Raw genomic sequence first — 19683 nt, forward strand, 5'->3', positions numbered from 1 at the left:
TATCTCATTATGGTTTTAATTTGCATCTCCCTTATTACGAGTGATGTTGAACATTTTTTCATATGCTTGTTGGCCATCTGCATTTCCTCTTTGGGAATTCCAGCTCTTTTAACCTTTCTTTTTGATTTCTGCTCTGTGGCCCTTTCACACATCCTGAGATACTGTGTTATGACTGAGGAGTCATAAAACTTAAAAAGAGCATCATAAATATGTTTAATCGTGCTCTTTTTGACTTTTTAAATAATAGTATAAATTTCTGACTTAACTATATTTTATGATACTTTGTCACCCATGTTTTGAGTTATTAGATGTAGCAGTGTGTTGTCTTGCTGATGGTTTTCTGCTGTTGTTGCTATTGTAAGAAACTATATGCATCCCTGACTTGTAAATGTTTGTCCACAGGAGTGATCTTTATTGCCTGAGAGAGCAAAAAGATTAAAAAAAAAAATTATTTCCTTTGCTGTCTTGCATTATTAGCAATGCTGGACATCATCTTTCATTATAGTAGAGACAATTTGATGTCTTCTTACATTGAATTTCAGTGTTAGAAGTCTGCTTGTTGTATTCCTCTTTACTAGAATCAATTTGTCCCCTACTGTGAGCAAAGTACTGAAAACTGTCAGTTTATCATATCATGGCGTATTTGTCACTTTCCTTCTACAAATTGCTACTATAGGGCCCTCCCTGGTGGCATAGCGGGTTAAAGTACTGCACTAAGAAGCTGAAACCACTTCCGCATGAGTTCGATTCTTGCCTGCCCCGGAGGTCACCACATGGTGTGGCAGACCTGTCCTAACCCGCCTGCTGCTCCCCTCAGCAGTGTACTTCATTGATCTCCCTGTTCTGCTCCCCACTCTGTCTCTGGTGAAGTCTTTCTCCACCCCTGAGTCTCTGGCCTGTACCCCAGTTCTGTATGCACAAATAAATAAATCTTTAAAACAAAACAAATTGCTACTATAAATTGTTATCTTTTTTGCCCCTAATTAAAACCATTTTAGAAATTGGTGATCTAATCAGTGAAGGCAATTATAAGTTAGTGACTTGAATATTAGCTTTCAAGTAAACACAGGAATAAAAATTCTAGTGGTGTTCATTTTTTGGTGAAAGAATAAAATTTGGGTTTTTTCATTAAACCTTTGGCACTGTAACATGTACAAAAACATATTTCTGCAGGTGATTTTGGTTATTTCTCTCAGGTTTTATGCCCATTCTTATAGCAAAGGATGATTGACTTGAACAAGAGGGTTCAGAAGGGTTAATGGTGAATAGGATGTATTCCCCACTCATGAGGCAGAATACATGGTAGACAGGTGTCAGTTTAAGATTAAGATTAATAATGATGAAGATATACATTTAGTATGGATCTTAGGCTTTCATTTAGAGCTCAAATAAAGCTTATTTTTGCTTCTTATTTAAATCAATAAAATAATGAGATGTATATCTATGTCTGAACTGCAGAGCAGAATATTTTCTCTTTGACCTTGGCAGAAGGTTTTATGTTAGGACATGGTTGTTGAATTTGTGTTCAAAATCAGGAGAATGCCAAGATGCTTTAATTGCTCTATCAGGACTTAACTATACAAACCTAATGTCAAGTCTAATTTACTTTAAATTTAAATTACCTTTAAATGGGATAGCAGCCTATTCATGTTTAAACTCATTGAAAATTAGTGAGTTAGTCAGGGAAGCATTTTAATTTGGTGAAGATTCTAATTTCCTAATTAATGGTCAATTCTGATGTTAGAGGTACTATCTCGTACCTTTCTGCACATTAAAATAGTTTTAATATTTAGTATCAGGATGATTTATTTTTGCTGTAGTCACATTTCTTGTATGATATTTTGTTCTGAAAAATTCCTTTCTGTTCTAGCTGAGATAAAGCAGCATACCTTTCTCAACGTCTGCTTTTTTCAGACAGCTGAGTAGACATCTAGTGGGACTCTGGACAGCTGATAATGCGACTGCGGCAAACTTGTTGAAACGCATTTTGGTAAGTCAGTTGACTCACTGAAAGATTTATTCTTGCTCAATAAAATTGCATTAAGTAAGCTATTTATACTGTTAAAGGACTTTTGAAATTTGTTTTTTGCTTAGAAGGCATTTCTAGATGTTGCCTTATAATAAATGCTAAGCTTCAGTAGCTAAATCTTAGTATTTTATTTGGGTTTTGAAGGCTAACTTGTGCACCATTGTTTTAAAAGTGTGTTTTGTTTTCGTTTCTTATTTTTAGCCACCAGGATTGCTGGCGTACTTAGACAGTTCAGATTCCGTTCCTGAGAAAGATGCTGATCGGATGCATGTTAGAGATAATGTGAAAATAGCAATGGCAAGTATGGTGGTTCTGGGTGTCTCAGGTTGAAGAGAGCACTATTTTCTGAAATATTATAAAAATTTAAAAAAGAAACCAGTGAAAAGTATTACTTATTATCAGCTTTATTGAGATCAAATTTACATTCTGTGAAATTCATCTGGTTTGAGTATACAATTCATTTATTTTTAATATATTTTCAAAGTTGTACAACTCTCATCATAATATAGTAGAAATCTTGTGTTTGTTTAAGCTTATTTGCACGTTCAGAAATGGATTTCTAGAAAAAATCTTCGTGTATATTGTGATATATGTAATAATATGAAACGAAAACTTGTGTGCCAAAGATGCCAGCTAAAAGAATTAACTTATATACACGACTTTTTCCTTACATGAGCTATTTTAATTGTGGTTCAGCTGTCTCTGAGAAAAATAGTTAAACCTCTTTCAAGACACGCTTTCATACTAATGTTTTATTTTGCATTTCTTATCTGTATCCATCTCCCACTTGCATCTGGCCATCCCTCTAAAAGGAATCATCTTAAAACTAATTAGATAAGTAAAATTCATAATTAGATAAGTTTAGTTTATTATAGAAATTTTGACCTTATTTCTCACTGAACTGGAATATACATTATCATGTAAAATGCCATGACTCAGCTGTACCTAGATTTGTGAATAAATTTGTAAATAGGACTATAATGGATTTCAAAATTATTTTACAGGATCAGTATGGAAAATTTAACAAAGTTCCAGAGTGGCAAAGACTAGCTGGAAAAGCTGCTAAAGAAGTTGAAAAATTTGCCAAAGAAAAAGTGGACCTTGTGTTGATGCACTGGAGAGATAGAATGGGCATTGCTCAAAAAGAGGTAAAATAAAACCGAAATGGCTGTCAGACATGTAACTTGAACACTCAGATGAAGAAACACTGAATAAGAAATGCCACCTGCTTTAATTTATAAAGTTTTATAATTTATTTTAATATAAAATTCTGCTCTTAATTTTTCACCCATAATATCTAGTTTCTATACTTGGATCTACATATGCCTATTTCCTTTCTTCCTCCACTGAACTTTGTTTTCTAACCATAAAAATGAAGGCATTCTTGTTTAACTTTTTTATTCAGAACTAGCCAGTATGTGGTTTTGATATTTGCATTTTTAATTAACATTAATGTTTATAATTAAAACTTTCAATATTAGCTCCTCAAGTCAATGTCAGGTGTAAAATAGTTTGTTTCATCCTTCAGCTGCAGAACCCATTGCATGCTTGTCTAACTAGCATGGACCGTGCACTGGTTAGGAATGATTTAAGGTGCCCTACAAAAGTTTACTTGATTTCACAGTTTTTGTTGAGCACACATTCTTTCCTTTTGACCATCTCTTCATTCAAGGGAAGTACTATAAATGTGTTCCCACAGCAGCAGGTTTCTTGTGGATTTCTAGAATATCTAAACATAAGGCATCAGGTGTACAGCACAAATATAGTCTCATTATCTGAACAAGACTAATTTTTAGTTCCTTAAAACTTGAACACAGGTAGGTTAATGCTGATTTGTATGAATGTCATGCATTATAAAGAATGATTAGACAGGCTTCCAGTGAGTAGATAAAAAGAGAATACTTAACTTTGAATTGGTATATCTGTATCTGGGACTAGTTCCATTACTTACTAATCTGAATAGGAACTTAAAAGATTTTCATAACAACCTTACTTTCGTCTTTCATAAAATTAGGATAACAGTACGTCCTTCTCAATCCTATAGGATTGCTTTGATATAGAGACAAGATAATAATACAGGTGTTATAGTCATGTCTGAACATGATAATACTGCTGTAGTATTTTCAACAGTTGACAGTCAGTCTATAGACATGATATGAGTGATTTTTAAGAACTATAAGCTCCTGGCTTTGGGTAGTTAATCTGCTTCTAAAATAAGTTGTTCCAAGGTGTTCAACATAATTATCATACTGAAAATAAATTTGGGGTATCAAATTTCATAACATTATCTAGCATAATCTTGAACACAAAGTTGTTGAAGCTAGAAATATAGATAACATCTGTTATTTAAAGAAAATGGTTCTGAAGGTAAAGATGTATTTGTAATATCAACAGGTTTAATTGGCTTGTTGGTTTCATTTATGTGGGGTGTTACAGTGCTGAGCAATAATGGCAAATAGATTTGCTGGTCAAGAAATTATTCTGTGTCAGTACTATTTTTAACATTAATATCTTTAAGAAACTGAATAATCCTGTCTGTTTTATTGCTAGAATTATTGGCATTGAAATACTGAGTTACCTTGTGCTTTAACTAAAGTCTGAAAACTAACCATTGTCCAGATTAACTGACTGGTCTTGAAATGATCTACATTTCTTACATAATCAGAATGTTATGAATACAATTCCATTTGTGGTTAATATTCCATGTTGAATTAATAGTAACCTTTGCCTAATGTATAAAATTGCATTTTATTGCATTATTTTCAGTTTAGAGATTTGTTTAGCTAGTTAGGCTTTTAGCTTAAGTCTCCAACCTTTTACAGCAAGTGGCTTGTCTTTTCATTGTAACATTTACACTTCAGTACTCTTGATTACCAGTTTTTAAAGAGAGATTTGTCATTAAAACCGGTTTTTTAAATTGCTTATATGCTTTATTCAAGTGACTTTACTAAGTTTTCTTGAGAGTGCATAGAGTTAAAATGTGTAGGGAACAGCTCCTTATATAATTTTTTATCTTTCTATGACATTTAATCTGTTCTTGGTTTTTAGGTAAAATCTGGCGCTTCTTTAATGAAGTTACAGGTGTTTATGTTTTTGTCTATACTACTTTTTGCTGCTGTCATATTGAAGATTAGAATTTTCATATCTGAAATATCGCCAGGCTTTATGTGAAGCAAAGATTCTTAACCAGCCCATTTGATGTCTTCTTCCTGTTGTATACTTTATATCTGTGTCTTCTGAAATAGCTTAGCTTGCTTTGAATTCTCAAGAGCTTTTTGTAGCCTGTAATTTGAGTCATAGATTTAGAGAAGCAGCTGGGCTTTTTAATGTTTTAAAGTAAGGATGATTTACATGGATGACATTCTTGGGAAATTTATGTAATGGATACAGCATAGCAAATACAGACTCACTTTATTTTCTTTAAAACTTTTTTATTTTTTCCTTTTTATAATTAAATTCAGGACAGAAACAGTCTGGTGAGTTTTAAATCCCTGCTTCATGTGTGAAATGCATTACACTGCCTGGCATGTGGAATTGTCTTTGATATTCTTTGTCTAATAGATTAATTTCAAGTCATACTTCACATGTGTCTGAATGTAGATACTTACTTCTTGCCCACTAGCTTTTTCAACTTATAATTGTTCCTCTTGGCTTGGTTCCAGTTTAATAAGCTGTGATCTTTTGCATTTATTACTTTTCCCAAGACTTTTGTATTAACTGCATGTAAATGTTTAAAACAAGTCTGTTACAAATTTTATTAGTCATCACTGTAAACTTTTATAAAAGTTTGCTGTTGAAACAGCTGTACACTACATGGAAAGTATTTCAGTAACAATGTAGAAATATGTGCTGGCAGATTAATACATTTTGATGTAATCTGATAGCTGATATTCTTATTTTACAGATGTAGTTTTCATTTTTTCCAACCAGAATTTGATGAAGAAATTATTCCTTATCACCTGTAAAGTGACTGTCCTCTGTCTGTGCCCTGTGGTGGCCCAGTGTGAGCACTATGTAGTGTTTTTCTTTTTCAGAATATAAATCAGAAGCCAGTAGTTCTGCGAAAGAGAAGACAAAGAATAAAGATAGAAGCAAATTGGGATCTTTTCTATTATAGGTAAACTTTAGATCTATTTTCCAATGTAGATTAAATTAGATTTGCCATAAAGGAGTTGGGACAGGGTTTTCTTTCCTGGAACTCCAGTGCTTTATGCTACCAGTATATTCATGCTATCCCCGTCAAGACCTGTAGCTAGTAAGATTAATATGATTAGTGATGTTTCAATAAAATTAAGGCCTTTTAATGAGTGTCAGTGGTCTGAAGAGCTGAAGTTAACCTGAAAATTTTAATTAGGACAGAGATGATGACTGCTTTAAATCACTTAATTGTGGCTTATAGGAGATACATTATCACTTCTCTATTCCTTATTGGAGCCTTAAAAGAGGTGGGTGATAGGGCCCTCCTTGGTGGTACAACTAGTTAAAGCACAGCACCAAGACGCTAAAGCCACTTCCCCATGAGTTCTATCCCTGTCCCAGAGGTGACCCCCCATGGCACGGCAGACCTCTTCTGACCCACCCGCTGCCCCCCTCAGCAGTGTACTTTGTCACCCTGCCTGTTCTGCTCTCCACTGTGTCTCTGGTAAATTCTGTCACCGCCCCTGTACCTTTGGCCTGCACCCCATTTCTGTATGCATAAATAAATCTTAAAAAAAAAGTGGATGATAAAAACATTAAGGAGATGTGGGAAAAAGGTGCCTAAGTTCGCTGACTTCATATACTTCTCCCTTTTTTCTCCCACCTGCTCCTCCATCTCCAGTTACATAACTTTAGAAGGACTTTAAAACATTGGGGCAAGCTTGCAAATCTTTTTTGAGATAACTCAAAATACTCATCCTAGAAACTGATTTATTGATTCTACCTTGCTATGTAAAGAAAATAGGTGCTTTGAAAAAAATTTCACAGTACTTTTATAGCATGGAGTACATCTATAGAATAGTGTCCCCTTGAAGAGTATACCTTGGTTTACTTAGGGTTCCTTCAGTGGTATTAACCCCCCACTCCCAGAACTCTCTGAGAACTCTGACGTCAGACTTTCCAAGAATGAATATGTGAATGAACATGAAGCCCCCTCATCCCTTGTTAAGACTTATTCCAGGAATGAAAGGAAGATACTTTGAAAATATTGACCAGCTTGTAGTGTAGCAGTGTTCTTTCTCAGGTAGTTATTGAGATTCTAATGCAGAGTGTTTCTCATCCCACATTCTTCAGCCCCCAAAATCCAGAAATTCTTAACCACACCTGAAATTTAGTATCTGATTATAGAATTAAACACTGTAACAGAAATTGGTTCCTTTTTTCAATATTCACAGATTTTTTTTTACAGTTTGAATTTTCCCCTCAACATCCTGTGCTAATAACCACTTTTATACAAGTGAGAAAGGTATAAAGATTTTACAGTGACAACAATATAACAAGAATCTACCATTAACATTTTATTCTATATGTATACTTTCCAGGGATTTTGTTTAAAAATGTTTATTGTTTCTTACTATTTTCTGATTGTATGTGTGTATGTGTGTTGTGTGTAGGTTTGGACAGGACCACGCCAGGTCAAACCTAATTTGGAATTTCAAAACACGAGAAGAGTTGAGAGATAGCCTTGAATCTGAAATGAGAGCATTTAATATTGATCGAGAACTTGGCAGTGCTAATGTGATTTCTTGGAACCACCATGAATTTGAGGTAAGGTTTAAATTTGATTTATACCAGATTTTAAAAAAAACATGAATTCTTTGGAATTCTTAAGAAATTTATAGTTTTTTTAATGAAGAGAGTACTGAGAAACTTAATATTTGCCTGAACAAAAATAAGAAATTAGTTTTGTTTAGGTAACTTAGTTTTGTACCTGAGTGTCGCATGGGAGTTAAGTTTGATCCTGTGCCTTCCAAGTCTATTCTTGGGTTTTTTTCCCTTTAGATTTTTTTCTCCATTAAAAACAACCTGTTTCTTGTAACTTGTATGCTTTTTCTTTTCCCTGGTAATTTGATGTGTAATGTGGCCATATTTTGCTATTCTATTAAAGTATTAATGTGGAGAAAGCAAAACAAGGTAGACAGTTATATGCGTGTATATTGTAAATTCTTACAGTAGCCATACATTTAAATATACTCATGACCCGCTGATTTTTTTTTTTTTAAAGATTTATTTATTTATTCATACAGAACTGGGGCACAGGCCAGAGGCTCAGGGGTGGTGAGAGGCTTCACCAGAGACAGAGTGGGGAGCAGAACAGGCAGATCGACGAAGTACACTGCTGAGGGGAGCAGCGGGCGGGTCAGGAGAGGTCTGGCCCGCCATGTGGTCTCCTCCGGGGCAGGCGGCAGGCGGGAATCAAACTCATACGGAAGTGGCTTCAGATTCTCAGTGCTGTGCTTTAACCCGCTGCGCCACCAGGGAGGGCCGACCCGCTGATTTTTAACCTAATTGTATTTCAAAAAGATACAGTGGTTTGGTTGTCCATCACCATCTGCCTTTAGAGTCTGTATTCTCTTTTGCTCATTCCCCTTTATCTCTGCACTTACTAAATGCTGGCTTGCCCCAAGTATTAGTTCTTGTACCTTTTCATTTATATGTATTACAGTGTGCCATGTATTATCGATTCTTCTGGCTTTGATTTTTTTTTAATGTTTAATTTGCTAGTAGTTTCTAGATATTTATCTGCTTAGCCTTCTTTTCCTGGACTTCATACTTTCATAATTGAATGTACAATAAACATTGAGAACCTAACTCCAAAGCCCTGTTCTTGTTCATCTCTCAAACCCACTTCTCTTGCTTTCTTTCTGATTTTAGTTAATAGCTACTCCTTATTTTGTAGTCAAAACCCTTGAAATTCTCTTTTCTTTTATACTTCAAATCCAAATCCTATTCAAAACACTTTCATACTTTTTCCAGAACCCTGTTCTCTTCTCTGTGGGGTAGTGGCAATGTGCCTGTTTCCCTCCAGCCTCCCTGCAGTCCATTAGCAACAGAGGTGCAATGTCTGTAAAAGGTGCAAAACCTTCCAGGGTTCCTGTGACTTCACATCTCAAAAAGTGCCTCACGGGACACGATTTGTATGCCTCTCATACCTACTGTTCACCCCCTTTCTCAGGGCACTTGGCGCTCCCTGAAAACACCACATTCATGTTCCCCTCTCAAGGTCCTGTATCCAGTCTCCCCAGATAGCTTCTTGACTTGTTGTTTCCGTTACCTGAATTCCACTTCAGTGGACCTAGCCGCCCCATTTCAGAAAGCAGCCCTTTTTACTCCCCCCTGCCACTACCCTCTTGTCTGCCCCCATCCTCCTTAATTTCACTTCACACACTCATTACCATCCAGCTATCACATATATTTTACTTTTTACCCTGATAACTAGTGTTACGGTATACAGTACACGCTATGTACACAGCATAGTGTATGGTACACATACATGCTTAGTAAATGACAGACTCATTTACTAAGGCTCAGAAGGTATAGAAAGATAGCAAAATTGATCTGTGTAGAGGACTATGTGGTTTCAGTTGTTTCAGGTGTTCAAAAACATATTTTGATAATTTAGTCAGGAACTGCTGTGCAAATCTTTTCCTGGCAACAACAGCCCAAGCCCAGTGGCCCTGCGTGGTGCTGCTCTGGCTGCTGCTTGGGGTCTGTGCCTTTACACCTCACATCCGATTGGTAGCTTAGGGTTACTTGAAATACAGAGAATGGATACTAGATAAAAGTGTAAGCTGCAGTTGGTATGTTGCTGACTAAGAGGAAACGTTGAGTAGCTTGGTGAACTGGCAGATCATGTGGGTATAGCACCATCTACTCTTTGCTTAAGGGAGGCAAGTGGCTGAGGGATGACACAGACGTCATCCAGACTTGTGACAATGTTTTTTTAATATAATAGTTTATTTTTACATTTTGTGGATTTTTTCATCTCAGTTGTTATCCCTATGGGCTTCCCATCACCAAATTTGTGACAGTTTTTATCAGCAAATTTCACATTCATAAAATTGTTGTGTAATTGACTCAACGTTTAACTGAAATAGTCATCTTAGCAGTGACTTGCCAGATATTTTAAGAAATGGTGTTTTTTTCCTATTAAAAGTTATCTTTTCAATAAGAGAAAAGCTCTGAACAAAAAGACTTGAAAATTGCAAAAATATTTTGTAAATGCAAATGTAATTTTGTTTTATTAATAAAGGTTAAATATGAGTGCCTGGCAGAGGAAATTAAAATAGGAGACTATTACCTGAGATTACTGTTGGAAGAAGATGAGAATGAAGAGAGTGGATCTATTAAGAGATCGTAAGCCACTCTTCCTATCTTGGTTTGTTTTCCCCATTTACTTATAGTTATATCCATTGTAAAACTTTTTTTTTTTTATCTAGGTATGAATTTTTTAATGAACTCTATCATCGTTTCCTGCTCACCCCAAAAGTAAACATGAAGTGTTTATGTTTACAAGCTCTTGCTATTGTTTATGGCAGATGTCATGAAGATATAGGACCTTTTACAGATACAAGATACATCATTGGAATGTTAGAGAGGGTAAGGATATCATTTCCGGAAACTGCTGAAATTTTTTAAACTAAATTTAAACCTCATTTGATCACATTGTCAGTACAACTTTCTGATATTTTTCTTTTACTTATTTTACATGTATTTAAATAGATGAATAGGAAAATGACTAATGGGTTAGTATTTGTCCTTGTCAAGCTTTTTTTTTTCAGTTGCTGCTTTTGAGTGACTTTAGCAATCTGTTTAACCAGTCTTTAAATATGGATGAGCTGGACAGGTGTGTAAGAGAAAAAGTGATGTTTTATTTAGAGTTGTGTATACTTTTGGTATTTTTGCAAAAATCTTGAATAGGTTTCCCTAGTGGCACAAAGGATTAAGTCTCAGCACTATGAATCCAGTGGCAGCCCCTGGAGCGCAAGGCCAGCCGGGGAGCTAAATGACATAGCGTACCAGACCTCCCGCTGCTCCCCGCAGCAGTGTATTTCAGTTAGTCCACCTGTTCCGCTCCCCACTCTGTCTCTGGTAAGTCCTATCACCTCCCACACCTCTGGCCTGCACCCCAGTTCTTGTATGCATAAATAGATAAATCTTAAAAAAAAATGAATGGTGCTAACCTACTTGAATTCAAAGTATGAAGATAATACAACTTTTTAGAAATACAATAACTGAAAAAGGAACCTTGAGTCAGTCTGTTATATTATTTTAGAAAGTTTGTCATTTGACACTTAGGTGTGGTGGGGGAAGAGAACAAATTGATCTCTCTTACTGCATGCAGCTCTTCATCCATTTTATTAACTTGTATTTCCATTTCTTTAGCATTTATCAATTTAAATTTCTGTAAACTGCCTTATAGCCATTTCATCAATTTTTTTTTTAAAATAGTCATTCTGATGAAAATCCTTATTGCTGTTAGGCCAGATTGTACTATGGAATTCTAACCTGTTACTACAGTGAACCTGAGTAATTGTAGCATAATATTTGTATTTTAGACAGGTATATTTTTTCTTCTGTTCATCAGGATATGATTTACATGAAAGATCTTAACCAGTTCTTTGGATTTTTGCTTAATTGAAGGGTTGTTATTATCTGGGCCAGTTATTTCATTTATTTCCATTTTTATATATAATCTTTTTTTTAAAGATTTATTTATTTGTGCATACAGAACTGGGGTACAAGTCAGAGGTTCAGGGGCGGCGAGAGGCTTTACCAGAGACAGAGTAGGGAGCAGAACAGGCAGATCGACGAAGTACACTGCTGAGGGGAACAGCGGACAGGAGAGGTCTGCCACGCCATGTGGTCACCTCCGGGGCAAGCAGGAATCGAAACTCATGCAGAAGTGGTTTTAGCTTTTTTAGTGCTGTGCTTTAACCCGCTGCGCCACCAGGGAGGGCCTTTTATATATAATCTTAAAACTATAATGTAATAGTCACTTTTTAAATACTGCCTTTCTACAGAAACTGACATTGAAGAACTAGGATAATTCCAAAGTTATGCCTCAATTTCTTAATACTTATAAGATGACATCATTTATTATTAGCTGTTGGGCCATTTTATCCAGTGGTGGTAATATCTTAATTTGTGGTTTTGTTTAATATCTGTCTAAATTTTTATTTATTTCAATAGTGCACAGATAAACTTGAGCGAGATAGGCTGATCCTCTTCCTTAACAAGTTGATCCTTAATAAGGTACAGTATTTTTGCATAAATGTTATCGTTTCCCAGTAAGTCAACATGAGTATGTAACAAAAAAGAATCATTACAGTTTAAATATTCATATGTGGTTATTTTCTTATCTTTTTTTTTTTTAAATCAAAAAGATTTGTGTCCTTTCAGCCCCTAGAGGGAAATGTTTTTGCCAGATATTCCCTGTGTTTTGCTGATAATACAGTTATGGATAAATTAATGGCAATGAAATTTTCATGGAGAATATGAGGGAGAAAATCATTAGCTGCGAGTTCTAGGAAATTTTAAATTATAGTTTCTAAGAAATTACCAGTTACCTTAATTTTTAAAAATAGACTGGAACATATTTTACTACATCAGATTTCATTTCCAGTTATTAACAAACATCTTGGCAACAGGATCATTATAGAACTAGATAGTTCATCATGGACTAACCTTTAGTTTTTGTTTTGTTTTGTTCTGTCAGAAACTAAGTAAATTTCTTCAATAATTTCTTTCTAATACAGATTTTTAAAAAATTGTATTTTGAGATATGAAGATATGATTTAGGGTGTATAGGTTTATATTTCCTCAGATGTCTCTTACCATATCATGCCTACAACCTGCAATACAGTTTTGTCCTTCTAATCTTTATCTAAATCCCTGTTCCTTGAACCCCAAAGTCTGAGAATACCAAGTAATAACTAGTCGTGTACCAGTTATTTCCAAAGAGTATCTTCTCTGGGAAATTCTTCGATAGTAATGCCTATTGAAAAGAAAGACTTTAGGTTATAGAAATATTTTGTCTTCCAGAAAAATGTTAAGGATCTCATGGATTCAAATGGAATTAGAATCCTTGTGGACTTGCTCACCCTTGCGCATCTCCATGTGAGCCGAGCTACAGTACCACTGCAGGTGCGTGTGCTGATTAGGTTTTAACAGGTTATGAATGAATTTTAGATCAAAAAAATAATAGAAATATGAACATCATTCAATATATGTGATCACAAATGTGTTTCTGCAATACTGATGATAGTACTAATGCCTGTAAATAAATCTCTTGTTTACAAGGAAAAAAAGTGAAATAACCTTAAAAACAATCCAGAATGGGAGGTGAAGATCCAATTTTATTTTTCCATTATCTCTTTTGTCTTTTAATGTAACTGCTTCTCTGTAGCTTATTTTGAGTCAATATGACCTTGAGAATTTAAATCAAATCCATTGGTTATGTAATTAATATTTTTAGCATTGTCAGCCATTGGGAATGTGCTTTTCCTTAAGGAATCTGGGGGCCTTAGTGAAGCCAGCCAATAATAGGGGAGAGGTGTGAATCTCTACGGAACTGCCTCTCTGATGCCTCCTTTTAGCTCATTGAAGATGTTTTTGTCTTTATGATTTGTTTAATATCCTGGTGTAAAATATGTCATGTTAGATTTCAGCTGAATTGTGAAAAAAAGTGCTAGTTGAATGTTTAGAATATGGCATTTTCTGCTATCAGATATGAATTACGATGGTTGACTACTATTACAGTCTACCTAGTACCTAGTAGCAGATTTCTCCCTTGTAAACTAACTAAAATCTTTTTAAAATTTAGAGTAATGTAATCGAAGCTGCCCCAGATATGAAGCGAGAGAGTGAAAAAGAATGGTACTTTGGTAATGCAGACAAAGAAAGAAGTGGTCCATATGGCTTTCATGAGGTATGTGTCTTGGAGAAATTTTTTGTGGAGATTTTAGCCTTTCTTTGCTCTCCTGCATAGCACATTCAGAAATGTGGAATATTTTTAAAACTATGATTTGATATATTGTTGTCAGCTCCAAGTGCTTCTACTTAATTTCTGCGTGAAGGATTGGATGGCTTGTATTTTTAGAGTAAGGCACACATACCCCCCCCCCACACACACACATATACTGTGTTTTATTGTTTAAAAGTTGTTACTCAGTTAACACTTAGGTTTGTAATAAATTTTATGTAACAGTTGTTACCTTACCAGTTGTTTCACTGAAATGTTTCTGAATGGGGTGAAACGGTGAGATGCGGTGAGATGTAATGTGTGTAGGAGCCATTGCAGACAGCCTGTATAGTTCAAGGGCAATTTCCTTTAGCATTTGCTATTACTTATCCACCTCTGCTATCCTTAGCCTTCTAGGCTCATTCAGAATTTAGTCAAAGTCAGTTTATAAAAGACCACGCCTTCTGCTTGATAAAATTTGGTCATTTTACACTCTGCCATTTTTGCTCTGCAGGCTGGCCATCTACATATTTATTTTATTAACTAAATTTGGTTTGTCATTAAAATTTAACTTCATATTTATTCCATAGTTCGTATGTACTGACTACAGAATAGCAAACATTTCAAACCTTTTCATATTGTTTTGTCTGTTTGTAATAATGATACCTTCTGTTCATTTAGATGCAAGAGTTGTGGACCAAAGGAATGTTAAATGCAAAAACCAGATGTTGGGCTCAAGGCATGGATGGATGGCGACCACTGCAGGCAATTCCCCAGCTTAAGTGGTGTCTGGTAGCCAGTGGACAGGCAGTGCTGAATGAGACTGAACTCGCTACCCTTATATTGAACATGTTGATCACAATGTGTGGATATTTCCCAAGCAGGTAAAATGTAACCGAACGTTTCCATGGTTACCGGGACACCAGAGCATCTTGTTCTGCCTCATTTGAATGGGTATTTTCGTAGTACATCAGGGGTTACTCTGGTGATTGAGAGCAAAGATGGCCTATTGTGACCTGAGTTTGAGTTTTGAAACTTCTGAAACATATGAAGAAATACTTTGTAAAGTATGTTGATAAAGTTTGGGAGACTTCAGATAATGTTACAATGTAGAGACTTGAAAACAGTAACATTTGTCATGTTCATGAGCATAAAGTAGGCACACTTTGAAATAAACATACAGCAATCCCAAGGTAGCTGTGAATACTGGCTTCTGAGGCAGCAAGACAGCTCTCCTAGTGTGAGGCCACGCCCACACTTTCCTGCCCTTGACTGTTGAGGGTGTGAACTAAAATATTTTGTGGTGGAAATTACTGAGTAACTCAACAATTTTATAACACTTGAGTTTTCATAGTTCTAGTTCTGTTTCCAATTCAGATCAGATTTAAAATTATGTAGTTCATATTTAGAAATAATACAGCATTAAAATTAAGCCTATACTTGGAAAATACTAAATGTAGCTAAATTAAAGTTTAAATTTGGATAACAGTTTGATATGCCCTTTGGGGGGAAATACCACTGACAGTGTGTTGGACAACACCAAGTTTAATCAATTAGATAATAAATAAGAGTCTTTGGCTCTTCTAGGGTACTGTTTTTCAAGGAAATCTTTTGGAAGGAAATGAAGTCATATTAAGCAGCCAAATAGATTTAAACCAAAATACCTAATCATGTTCCCAGCTGTATGAGAGCTTAGTCTTCATTAACAAAAAGTAAGGTAATATGCTTCATGCCTAGTAGACTGTCATATGCTCTGAACATACAATTTTAATAAATATATTGAATGTTGACATTAAGAACTATTTTTTAGGGATCAAGATAATGCCATCATTCGGCCTTTACCCAGAGTGAAAAGGCTACTGTCGGACAGTGCTTGCCTTCCCCACATTATTCAAGTGAGTCACTTTTGTGTTATCAAATTAGGAGCAATAATGTGAAGTCATTTTCCCTTATTTAATTTTATTGTGAGCCCCAGCCTTTTTTAAATTGTACTTCATTCCATTTTCAAAAAGCCTGAACCCTAAATTACATTTATTTCTTTTATTCCTAATTGAGTTGATATGTGGAATATACAGTGGAACATAGCCAAGAACTTGTGTGGAGCATCCAGATTCCAGAATTATTTTTGAAAGGTCTTTATTATCCTTTCTTAAAATTATGCCACTATGACAACTGAAAGGTACACTAATTTGTGGTGGAGTTTGATGTTAGGACACCAAGAAAGCCCACTCGCAGGCCACACATGTGGACTTGGTGAGCCAGTCACATTTTCTTCACAGCAGCAGATCCAACACATCAAGGAATTATACCGGATGCACTAAAGCAACTTTTCTTTTTTATCCCCCCCTCATACTCTGCCCTTTTGGAGTTAAGCAAACCCTGTGTTACTGTATCTCGGTTTTTACTTTGTAAGATATGTCATAATGCTAAAGACTTCATCTAAATACCTTGTGAAATAGATAAATACCAAAACACAGAGAAGTTGAAATTACTTACTTAAAGATGGATAGCTGTTTGGTCTCAAGGGAATCTAGAACTTTGACCTCCTAAGCTGAGCTAGTATTTACTGTCATTACTATAATTTTTCTTACTGATGACATTTGATCCCAAGTTGGGGATTATTGGGAAGTGTTTATAGAAAATTGAAATGCTAGGGCCTCCCTGGTGGCACAAGGGGTTAAGTCTTAGCACTATGAAGCCACCAGCAGCCATTGCAGCACAAATTCAGTACACATGGTGCAGCAAACCTCTCCTATTTTGCCCACTGCTCCCTTCAGCAATGTATTTCAGTAGATCTGACTGATCTGCTCCCCACTCTGTCATTGGTGAATCTTCTCACCTTCCCCACCCCCACTCTGGCCTATACCCCAGTGTTGGGTGCAAAAATAAAATAGTCTTTCTTTTTAAATGCTACTTTTATTAATATTTAACATTCAGTTTCTGTGTGGTGGTAGAAATACTGATAGTATTCAATTTATCCTCATCTTTACCTGAATATTGAGATTTTTTAAGTGCTGTTTTTCTGAGAGTTATTCTCTGCGCAGCTTTGAGTTCTCAAGTAGCCTTCAAGGGAATCTTTTTCTCAACTGAACTGAAATTGACCCAAAGTATAGCTACTTACTTTCTCCTTTTTTCTTTATTAATATTAATTAATTTTCTGTTCATTCAGGAAGAATCCTGCTCAAGAAACAGTGTTATCTATAAATCATAAATAGCTCCAGACACTTTCGAGTTTTTCCTGAATGAGTTTTGATCAGTTCTTAATATTTTACTATTTCTGAATTAAATGAATCACTTTTAAAATCTGTTAAGAGTTGTGGACAACTTAATGAATCTAGTGGACTTTTATTTTGTAGTTCACTATTACATAGTATGAAAACTGTAACCTCAGCATGATCCTAAATTGGACAGTATTACTACCAGTTTTTCACAACCTAGTAACCCATTTTCTTTTTTTTTTAGCTACTACTGACCTTTGACCCTATCCTTGTTGAGAAGGTTGCTGTTTTGCTATACCATGTCATGCAAGATAATCCACAGTTGCCTCGTCTTTATCTTAGTGGCGTGTTTTTCTTTATCATGATGTATACAGGTTCCAATGTGCTTCCTGTTGCTCGGTAAGAATTCTGATGGTAATCTTGAAAATAATTATTATAGGTGAACAGAATTATTAACTTTTTTTGTGTGTGTGTGTGTGTATGAGTACCTCCTTGCTTTTAGAAAAATTATGCATTATAAAAATTCTAACTCCACATCTGAAAATTTGGAAATCAAAAATAGAGGGAAATCAGAATTATACTGTTTATCATATCCAACATAAGCCTTTCGTTATCATCTAGGATTTTAATATATATATTTAATGTAATGTCACACTGCACATGCAATTTTACATTTAACTTTGAGTACTTTTTTTATATTACAGAACTTTAATAAAATTATTATTTTAAAATCTTCCTGATTTATTTAAATTCTTGCCTTAACTAGAAATTAAGCCATTTGGTAATATGGATTTGCAAGTTGTCTTTTATATGTAAAAGATCTATAGAAAACTAAGGTTTCTCTCTCTCTCTCTATCTATCTATATATATATATATAAATAAAACAAGTAGTTTTTTATATATATATATATATATATAAAACAAGTATTTTTTTTCCCCCTAGGTTTTTGAAGTACACACATACGAAACAGGCTTTCAAGTCAGAAGAGGTAAGCCAGATAAATCCTCTGAATATGCAACTTAATGGGGTAGTGACTTGGCATGAAAGTTTCCTAAACTGTGTATATTTACATCAACCAAGGGTAAATATTATTTCAGTTCATTGTTTATTTATTTTTTGCATTCTTGTGTCACCTTTCACATAGACACCCTAATCAAATATTTTTTAAGTGAAAATCAATTTCCAGTATTAAAATCCTTTACTTACAACTTGCAGGCTGCCACCACAGTGAATAGAACTTGATCCCTCTGTATTAAACTGAGATTGATAATTTTCATAAGTAATTCATTTATACACCTCAGGCTCATATAGTAAGGCAGGATTTGGTAGATTTCAGCCTTTTTGTCATATTCCAAACTGACAGAAGTGCTGGTTTTGTTTTTTTTTTTTTTGAAGTTAGAAGTTGATTTTTCAGGTGCTGAAAGTATTGCTGCTTTACTGAGGAAGAAAATTGGGAATCCAAAGATCAGTGACCAAGTAACTTTGATAACCTGAAGCTATACCTGCATTTTTCAGAGATACAGGTTACCAAAACAGAACCAAAGGGTGTTTCACAGTATGCTAGGCTTTCATGGAGCACTATTTTTTAGACTTTGTTGAGAGCAGAGTAAATCTTAATAACAGACCAAACAGCAGGACTGAGGAGTTGCTGTCACAACCTGGAAGGAATCTGTCTCCTCTTCATGTGATGCCCAGGGTAATGTGATTTCCAATTTCCTACAAATAGAAAATGAGAAACGTGTCAAAAATTTGCCTCTAAAAAGACACTTCTCCAAAGAGGAGATGCAGATGGCCTACAAGCATATGAAAAATGTTCAGCATCACTTGAAATAAGGGAGATGCAAATTAAAACCTCACCGCAGTGAGAATGGCACATCTTCAAACAACTAGCAACAACAAATGTTGGCGAGGATGTGGAGAAAAAGCAACTCTCCTGCACTGCTGGTGGGAATCCAAACTAGTACAGCCACTATGGAAAACTGTTCAGAGGCTCCTCAAACTGCTAAACATGGAGCTTCCCTACGACCCAGCAATCCCACTCCTAGGTATCTACCCAAAAGACACAAAAACACTAATTCAGAAAGATACCTGCATCTCCATGTTTATTGCTGCTTTATTTACAATTGGAAAGACATGGAAACAGCCCAGATTAAAAAGATGTGGTACATATACACAATGGTATATTACTCAGCAACCAAAAAAAATAAGCACATGTCTTTTGCAGCAACATGGATGGAGCTGGAAAAGATCATGCTTAGTGAAATAAGCCAGAAAGAAAAGGAAAAATATCAGATGGTTTCACTCATAGCAGGAGTGTAACAGACCAGGCGAGAAAATAATAATGATAATGAACAGCTTTATACTATACCAGAGACATTTTACAGAGGTAGAGTGAGGAATGGGATCAAAAACGGTGTGGGGACTCTGTCTCTAGTGAAGCCTCTCACCGCCCCTGAGCCTCTGGCCTGTACCCCAGTTCTGTATGCACAAATAA

The 19683-nt window shown here is 35.3% G+C and overlaps 1 protein-coding gene across 3 annotated transcripts in view; it reads left to right on the forward strand.

Annotated features, from left to right (window-relative positions):
• DNAJC13 (DnaJ (Hsp40) homolog, subfamily C, member 13) overlaps nt 1–19683 on the forward strand; it is a 101697-nt gene that overhangs the window by 42482 nt on the left and 39532 nt on the right. For 2 of the 3 annotated variants that reach the window (XR_001146007.1, XM_012732157.1), the window contains exons 18-32: nt 1915–1990; nt 2231–2326; nt 3034–3177; nt 5491–5505; nt 6064–6146; nt 7621–7774; nt 10260–10363; nt 10447–10606; nt 12200–12262; nt 13052–13153; nt 13833–13937; nt 14652–14854; nt 15781–15865; nt 17433–17587; nt 18132–18177. Coding sequence is in view for 2 of the 3 variants with exons in the window: in XM_012732157.1 (XP_012587611.1) it covers nt 1915–1990; nt 2231–2326; nt 3034–3177; nt 5491–5505; nt 6064–6146; nt 7621–7774; nt 10260–10363; nt 10447–10606; nt 12200–12262; nt 13052–13153; nt 13833–13937; nt 14652–14854; nt 15781–15865; nt 17433–17587; nt 18132–18177 (1591 nt within the window). In the remaining variant the exon portion in view is untranslated. The remainder of the gene's footprint in view (nt 1–1914; nt 1991–2230; nt 2327–3033; nt 3178–5490; nt 5506–6063; nt 6147–7620; nt 7775–10259; nt 10364–10446; nt 10607–12199; nt 12263–13051; nt 13154–13832; nt 13938–14651; nt 14855–15780; nt 15866–17432; nt 17588–18131; nt 18178–19683) is intronic. The other variant, XM_004692312.2, reaches the window with a different exon arrangement.

Source organism: Condylura cristata, unplaced genomic scaffold, assembly GCF_000260355.1.
Source record: "Condylura cristata isolate star-nosed mole 26May11 unplaced genomic scaffold, ConCri1.0 scaffold00033, whole genome shotgun sequence".
NCBI classification, from domain to species: Eukaryota; Metazoa; Chordata; class Mammalia; order Eulipotyphla; family Talpidae; genus Condylura; species Condylura cristata.